Consider the following 9,119-nt stretch of genomic DNA (forward strand, 5'->3'; position numbering starts at 1 on the left):
AACGTGCTGCGTAACACGAGAATGAATCTCATTGGTTCTCGCCGAAGATCAAATGTGCTGCGTAACACGAGAATGAATCTCATTGGTTCTCGCTGAAGCTCAAACGTGCTGCGTAACACGAGAATGAACCACATTGGTTCTCGCTGAAGCTCAAACGTGCTGCGTAACACGAGAATGAACCTCATTGGTTCTTGCTGAAGCTCAAACGTGCTGCGTAACATGAGAATGAACCTCATTGGTTCTTGCGGAAGATCAAACATGCTGCGTAACACGAGAATGAACCTCATTGGTTCTTGCGGAAGTTCAAACGTGCTGTGTAACACGAGAATGAACCTCATTGTTTCTTGCGGATGATCAAACGAGTTGCGTAACACAAGAATGAACCTCATTGGTTCTTGCGGAAGATCAAACGTGCTGCGTAACACGAGAATGAACCTCATTGGTTCCTGCTGAAGCTCAAACGTGCTGCGTAACACGAGAATGAACCTCATTGGTTCCCGCTGAAGCTCAAACGTGCTGTGTAACACGAGAATGAACCTCATTGGTTCCCGCTGAAGCTCAAACGTGCTGCGTAACACGAGAATGAACCCCATTGGTTCCTGCTGAAGATCAAACGTGCTGTGTAACACGAGAATGAACCTCATTGGTTCCCGCTGAAGATCAAACGTGCTGCGTAACATGAGAATGAACCCCATTGGTTCTTGCGGAAGATCAAACGTGCTGCGTAACACGAGAATGAACCTCATTGGTTCCTGCTGAAGCTCAAACGTGCTGCGTAACACGAGAATGAACCTCATTGGTTCCCGCTGAAGCTCAAACGTGCTGTGTAACACGAGAATGAACCTCATTGGTTCCCGCTGAAGCTCAAACGTGCTGCGTAACACGAGAATGAACCCCATTGGTTCCTGCTGAAGATCAAACGTGCTGTGTAACACGAGAATGAACCTCATTGGTTCTTGCTGAAGATCAAACGTGCTGCGTAACACGAGAATGAACCCCATTGGTTCCTGCTGAAGATCAAACGTGCTGTGTAACACGAGAATGAACCTCATTGGTTCTTGCGGAAGATCAAACATGCTGTGTAACACGAGAATGAACCACATTGGTTCTTGCGGAAGATCAAACGTGCTGTGTAACACGAGAATGAACCTCATTGGTTCTTGCGGAAGATCAAACATGCTGTGTAACACGAGAATGAACCTCATTGGTTCTTGCGGAAGATCAAACGTGCTGCGTAACACGAGAATGAACCTCATTGGTTCCCGCTGAAGCTCAAACGTGCTGTGTAACATGAGAATGAACCCCATTGGTTCTTGCGGAAGATCAAACGAGTTGCGTAACACGAGAATGAACCCCATTGGTTCTTGCGGAAGATCAAACGTGCTGTGTAACATGAGAATGAACCTCATTGGTTCTTGCTGAAGCTCAAACGTGCTGTGTAACATGAGAATTAACCCCATTGGTTCTTGCTGAAGCTCAAACGTGCTGCGTAACACGAGAATGAACCCCATTGGTTCTTGCTGAAGATCAAACGTGCTGCGTAACATGAGCATGAACCCCATTGGTTCTTGCGGAAGATCAAACGAGTTGCGTAACACGAGAATGAACCCCATTGGTTCTTGCGGAAGATCAAACGTGCTGTGTAACATGAGAATGAACCTCATTGGTTCTTGCTGAAGCTCAAACGTGCTGTGTAACATGAGAATTAACCCCATTGGTTCTTGCTGAAGCTCAAACGTGCTGCGTAACACGAGAATGAATCTCATTGGTTCTTGCGGAAGATCAAATGTGCTGCGTAACACGAGAATGAATCTCATTGGTTCTTGCAGAAGATCAAACATGCTGTGTAACACGAGAATGAACCACATTGGTTCTTGCGGAAGATCAAACGTGCTGCGTAACACAAGAATGAACCTCATTGGTTCCCGCTGAAGCTCAAACGTGCTGTGTAACACGAGAATGAACCTCATTGGTTCCTGCTGAAGATCAAACGTGCTGCGTAACACAAGAATGAACCTCATTGGTTCCCGCTGAAGATCAAACATGCTGTGTAACACGAGAATGAACCTCATTGGTTCTTGCGGAAGATCAAACGTGCTGCGTAACACGAGAATGAACCTCATTGGTTCCCGCTGAAGCTCAAACGTGCTGTGTAACATGAGAATGAACCCCATTGGTTCTTGCTGAAGATCAAACGTGCTGCGTAACATGAGCATGAACCCCATTGGTTCTTGCGGAAGATCAAACGAGTTGCGTAACACGAGAATGAACCCCATTGGTTCTTGCGGAAGATCAAACGTGCTGTGTAACATGAGAATGAACCTCATTGGTTCTTGCTGAAGCTCAAACGTGCTGCGTAACACGAGAATGAATCTCATTGGTTCTTGCTGAAGCTCAAACGTGCTGTGTAACATGAGAATTAACCCCATTGGTTCTTGCTGAAGCTCAAACGTGCTGCGTAACACGAGAATGAATCTCATTGGTTCTTGCGGAAGATCAAATGTGCTGCGTAACACGAGAATGAACCTCATTGGTTCTTGCGGAAGATCAAATGTGCTGCGTAACACGAGAATGAATCTCATTGGTTCTTGCGGAAGATCAAATGTGCTGCGTAACACGAGAATGAATCTCATTGGTTCTTGCAGAAGATCAAACATGCTGTGTAACACGAGAATGAACCACATTGGTTCTTGCGGAAGATCAAACGTGCTGCGTAACACAAGAATGAACCTCATTGGTTCCTGCTGAAGATCAAACGTGCTGTGTAACACGAGAATGAACCTCATTGGTTCTTGCGGAAGATCAAACATGCTGTGTAACACGAGAATGAACCACATTGGTTCTTGCGGAAGATCAAACGTGCTGCGTAACACAAGAATGAACCTCATTGGTTCCTGCTGAAGATCAAACGTGCTGTGTAACACGAGAATGAACCTCATTGGTTCTTGCGGAAGATCAAACGTGCTGTGTAACACGAGAATGAACCACATTGGTTCCTGCTGAAGATCAAACGTGCTGTGTAACACGAGAATGAACCTCATTGGTTCTTGCGGAAGATCAAACATGCTGTGTAACACGAGAATGAATCTCATTGGTTCTTGCGGAAGATCAAATGTGCTGCGTAACACGAGAATGAATCTCATTGGTTCTTGCAGAAGATCAAACATGCTGTGTAACACGAGAATGAACCTCATTGGTTCTTGCGGAAGATCAAATGTGCTGCGTAACACGAGAATGAATCTCATTGGTTCTTGCGGAAGATCAAATGTGCTGCGTAACACGAGAATGAATCTCATTGGTTCTTGCAGAAGATCAAACATGCTGTGTAACACGAGAATGAACCACATTGGTTCTTGCGGAACATCAAACGTGCTGCGTAACACAAGAATGAACCTCATTGGTTCCTGCTGAAGATCAAACGTGCTGCGTAACACGAGAATGAACCTCATTGGTTCTTGCTGAAGCTCAAACGTGCTGTGTAACACGAGAATGAACCTCATTGGTTCTTGCGGAAGATCAAACGTGCTGTGTAACACGAGAATGAACCACATTGGTTCCTGCTGAAGATCAAACGTGCTGTGTAACACGAGAATGAACCTCATTGGTTCTTGCGGAAGATCAAACGTGCTGCGTAACATGAGAATGAACCCCATTGGTTCTTGCGGAAGATCAATCGTGCTGTGTAACACGAGAATGAACCTCATTGGTTCTTGCGGAAGATCAATCGTGCTGTGTAACACGAGAATGAACCTCATTGGTTCTCGCTGAAGATCAATCGTGCTGTGTAACACAAGAATGAACCTCATTGGTTCCTGCTGAAGCTCAATCGTGCTGTGTAACACAAGAATGAACCTCATTGGTTCCTGCTGAAGCTCAGTCGTGCTGTATAACACGAGAATGAACCTCATTGGTTCTTGCGGAAGATCAATCGTGCTGCGTAACACGAGAATGAACCTCATTGGTTCTCGCACATCAAGTGAACATGCTTGCGCTTCCGTTTACCACAACTGATATGTGAGTTGATCAATGTTTTATATGTGAATAAAAGACTAAATTCAATATGTTCATCATATAAAGTGATCAAGTCTCTTCAGAAAATTTGGCTAACCGCTCAATTCATGTGGATTGGTTAAGATCTATTTATGAACTTTTTGAAACATCAAAGTGGTAGTTGCGTAGCTGTCAATGGAGGGACAGAAAGCTCTCAGATTTCATCAAAAAGATCTTCATTTGTGTTTTGAAGATGAACTTGTCAAAGTTCCAAACAGTGGCCAGCCCTGTCTTGTTCATTCTTGTCTTACGGGTTTGAAACAACATGAGGGTGAGTAATTTTCATTTCCATTTTTGGGTGAACTAACCCTTTAATAAATATAAGTGAATATCAGTAATATTTGACGACACACATAAATTTTTCCCCTTTATAAACAGCATATTTCAAAAGGAATGATATTGCAATGATACACTTTCATCAAAACTAATAGCAGAGCTGTAATCGTACGTGATCACAGGTATTATGAAAATAACTTTGCCCAGACAACAAATGCAGACTAACTGCAGTCTATTTACATGACGCATATTGCTGCATAGGATGCCGAGAGACGTCTTTTATTCATAGCTCAGATATCATAACAACAACCCACACACCCCATATATTAATGTATCAAATGCTTGCCTAAAAACGCACGGGGCACTTTTCATCAAATATCGCAAATACATCCAAATGCTCAAAACAATGCGGAACAGAGGGAGAGCGGAAAAAGTAAACGCTGGTGCGGAGGGAAATAGAGAGAGGTTGCCGTCAAAGCAGTAATTTGCATCATTTTACACATTACATTCACCTCTGTGTATGAGACGCAGCCAAACAGTGGCCAGCCCTGTCTTACATATTCAGATTCGTTGCCTCAATTAAGTGAACCTCAGTGCAAGATGAACTGGCATAAATGTTTATGGAAATGGAATATTAGATTGGAGGGTCAGTGCATTCACAGCTCTCTGTGGTAATAGTGTCTTGAAATCAGACTCGTCACTGTCAGAAGTGGTCCAGCGGATAGTGCATTCCCATGGCAAGCAAGTTATGTAAAAGAATAGCCCTATTTACCCAGCAAAACATGTATTTATTATTGAGCTCATCATGACTAAAATTTAGCTTTAGCGTTCAATGTTCAAAAAAAGAGAACGGCCTCCCATATTTTCAATTTGAACAGAGAAAGGGAGATGGAAAATTGGACACAATATGTTTGTTTGTTAGTTTATTCATTTTTGCAGACAGTTTAGTATTTAAATTTACATAAATTCTAAAAAGCATTTTTTAAGCATAATTATTTGAATAATGCGTTTTATGTCGAACTCTCTAAAGCATTTTTTCTAGCTTCAGTTTATACACCAGGACTTGACAACTTCATCAGTAGATTTTTTTTTATATACTTTTATTTAGATAGTATGCATTTAATTGATCAAATGTAACAGTTAAACTTGTATAATGTTACAAAGGATTTCCGTTTCGAATAAACTATTTTTATAAGGAATTCTGAAAAAAAGTATCATGATTTCCACAAAAATATGAAGCAGCACAACTCAACATTGATAATAATCCGAAATGTTTCTTGAGCATCAAATCAGCATATTAGAATGATTTCTGAAGGATCATGTGACACATAAATTTCATTTTAAAATACACTCAAATAGATTATTAAAATGGTAATAATATTTTACTATATTATACTGTTTTTACTTGAAGTTTGTTTAAATGCAGCTTATACCTAATGGTGATGTATGTAAGGAATAATGAACAGTCAGTGGATTTATTATGCAGCTGCATGAAATGTTGATTTGAGTCAAAGTTATTTTATAATGTAAAAATGAAATCTACCAAAATGATATTGTCAGCATTAAAAAAATGCCCATGGGAAGTCGTAGCATTCCAGAGAATCATGCAATAAATATTAAAATATGCTATAACAAATAATGCGCTACGCTAAAACATGTCTGATGCTCAACATGTGTGTGTGTGTGTTTTGAATGTGCTGCCATATGCTCTGTCTATGCAACACAAATACCACGTATTTATGTCGATAATGCAAATTGTGCTCAGTCCATCGTAAATGGCCATTTTGAACAAGATAATGATTTCTGTTGTATTGTTGTGCTGTGCAAAATTGCTGCCTAAATAGACCGTTTGAAAAAGAATTCAGCCGCCAGTATCGGTTTCAGAAAGGTTTTTCATGGGTTTATGCCAGTAATGTCCCTTGACCTCGGGACTGAATACATCTATGTGGCACTTTTTGTATCTGTCAACTGTAACTTTGATGCTCTACTATTCATAAGTTTGAGCCAAAGGTGATTTATCTAACCTATTTGTTCATGACTCTTATCATAGCATCTGCATGCATGCATCAATCGAATTTCTGAAATGTTGTGCCTTGTACAGAAATGTTCTGGAAACAAAAGAGCTAAGCTGAATTATGTGAGAGCCAACCTAATTGAGTACAACTACGTCTTTACAGCTCCTTTGGTCAGTGTCAAGGTTGAGCGTACGTGACTGAATTTGCTGCCGGGTCGGCGGGCCACGTGTGAATACACATACAACCGCTGTTTTATCTTTTCATCCGAATCCATCAAAGGAAAACTAGATATTCTTACTCTTGCTCCCTGAATCCTTTAAAGTACATCAATGTGAAAACAAAATCAATGATATGGATATATGAAGACACGGAGGGCGAGGATGAGGGTGAAGATGAAGACGTCATTGTCGAGGTCTGAATGGATGCCCTGTGCTGATGTAAATGAAGAAGGAAGGCTGTATGAAAAGTAGCGCGAGCTTTTGCATATGCATCAATGCAGATCAAAGGCTTGTCAGGGGTCATGCATTTACATAGATATCAGTGATGCTATGGGAACCCAGGAACCCGGCAACCCGGCGCTCAGTCCACTTGTGAATAGAGAGCCTTGACCGGGTCCTTCAGTGCCATTAGAAAAGAAGTCAAGGAAGTTTATTTGGCCGATCACCCCATCTGAGAACAGGCTTAGAGGGGAAATGATGTTCTTCAGGGTTTGGTTAGTACCTTGCAAAGAAAAGACGATGTTGTGTAAGAAATGATGGCTTCCGGGAGCGTGTTGTGGCTGAACTGATGTTGAGCAACTGATTGAATGAGATGGTTTTTACAATTTTTTCATTTTGTTAGATAAAATGTTGTTCATAATTACAAACAAGTAAGAAAATGTGTAGTCTCACAATCTCTTGTTTTTCATTTCTCACAGGAAGAGTGCCAAAAGTAAAGCTTTCTCTGCTGTCCAGTCAAAGGGTAAGACCACTGTACAAATGACTCAAATATGTTTAAAAAACTATATTTATCCTTTATATTTATGCTTATGTTCCACAATCAGATTTACTTATTTACTACACTACTTATATTTTATGTATACACTACCAGGCAAAAATGTATGTTTTTTAAAGAAGTCTCTCATACTTATTACCAAGGCTGCATTTATTCAATCAAAACTACAGTAAAAACTGCAGTGTTGTGAAATATTATTACATTTTTAAAAAACTGTTTTCAATATATTTTAATATATAATGTTATTCCTGTGATCAAATCTGAATTTTCAGCATCAATACTCCAGTCTTCAGTGTCACACGATCCTTCAGAAATCATTCTAATATGCTCAGTTATCAATTATTTTCAGTGCTCAGTTTTTAATAGTTTTATTAATGTTTGCTTAATATTTGTGTGGAAACCATGATACATGTTTTCAGGGTTCTTTGGTGAATATAAAGAACTAAAGAACAGCATTTATTATGTTTACTAGTTTAGCATATTATGTTCAATCTTTTGAAACATTATAAATGTCTTTACTGTCACTTTTGTTCAATTGAATGCATCCTTGCTGATATTTTTTAATCTTCCTTACCCCAAAACTTTTGAATGCTAGTGTATCATGATTTCCAAAAAAAAAAAAAAAAAAAACATTTATTAAGCAGCAAAACATTGATAATAATCAGACATGTTTCTTGAGCAGCAAATCATTATATTAGAGTGATTTCTGAAGGATCATGTGACACTGGAGTAATGATGCTGAAAATCGAGCTTTGATCACAGGAGAAAACATTAAATTATTAAAAAAAAACATAATATAATATTATTTCACAATATTTATGTTATTACTGGGCGCATAAGAGACTCATTTCAAAGACATTAAAAAAAATCGTTATTCCTAAATTTGGCCAGTATGTCTGGTTACAATGTGCGTTTAGTTTTTTAGTTTTTGTTGTTTTTTTGTACCAGTGTCTCTGGAATTATTTACTTTGTTGCGGATCACGCTCCAGCGCAAATTCATTACTTCCTCTTTACTGCAACAGAATGTTAATGGTGTGCGTACATATTTTTGATTGCAGCATTTTGGGGAGAATCCGACGACAGCAATTCTGAGATCGAAATGGCCTTGCGTCCTCAGTCCCGCAACACCAGCAGCCATGACTTTGATGATTTTTATGATTGAGGTTTCTTTTTTCCAGAGTTCACGCTGTCACATTTTTTTCCCCCAATGAGCAGTTAATATGTTTGAAAGAGATGCCTTTACGCGATCGCAAAACAAACAGAAATCTTCACCGAGGAATGAGTGCGACATTCCGCGAAAACAAAAAAGAGCCATCCACTTTATTGTGGCCAAAGACTGTGAAGGGTTTTCAAAACATGTTGGTGTTAACCCTGCTTGAGTCTCTTTAGCTGAACAACACTTGGACCTGGTTGAAATAGATTAAACTTGGTTTTTAAAGTGATTCCTTTGCACTGTGTTGAATATTACGCAGTTTAGATGCTGCAGGTATCTGGCGTTGAGTTGGAGTGGAATGCTCTGAGTCAACTCCTATGAAAAGCCAGTGCACAATGGCCACTCTGCATGCTGCTAAAACACCTTTGAACTCACTGAAGTACCCATGGCCCATTTAGGAGGACAAAATGCGTTGTGCTCATCTCAATATAGAAACAAACGCTCTCTGTATTTGCGCTGGTAGATAGGCGTTTTCGTCAGCTGAACGCGACAGCGTCTCCCCGACTCTTTCACGCCGACGACATGCGGCCACTTCGAAATTCGACTGGTTTTAAAATGTGCTATTATTCATT

At 40.1% G+C, this 9,119-nt stretch overlaps 1 protein-coding gene across 2 annotated transcripts in view; it reads left to right on the forward strand.

The window, feature by feature from the left end:
* kiz (kizuna centrosomal protein) overlaps nt 1–8,776 on the forward strand; it is a 41,498-nt gene extending 32,722 nt beyond the window's left edge. For both annotated transcript variants that reach the window (XM_056255886.1, XM_056255885.1), the window contains 2 exons: nt 7,258–7,301; nt 8,393–8,776. In XM_056255886.1, the coding sequence (XP_056111861.1) occupies nt 7,258–7,301; nt 8,393–8,496 (148 nt within the window). In that variant the 3' untranslated portion in view covers nt 8,497–8,776. The remainder of the gene's footprint in view (nt 1–7,257; nt 7,302–8,392) is intronic.
* Nucleotides 8,777–9,119: the final 343 nt, after the last annotated feature.

Source organism: Rhinichthys klamathensis, unplaced genomic scaffold, assembly GCF_029890125.1.
Source record: "Rhinichthys klamathensis goyatoka isolate OS25496 unplaced genomic scaffold, OSU_Roscu_1.1 h1tg000123l_1, whole genome shotgun sequence".
NCBI lineage: Eukaryota > Metazoa > Chordata > Actinopteri > Cypriniformes > Leuciscidae > Rhinichthys > Rhinichthys klamathensis.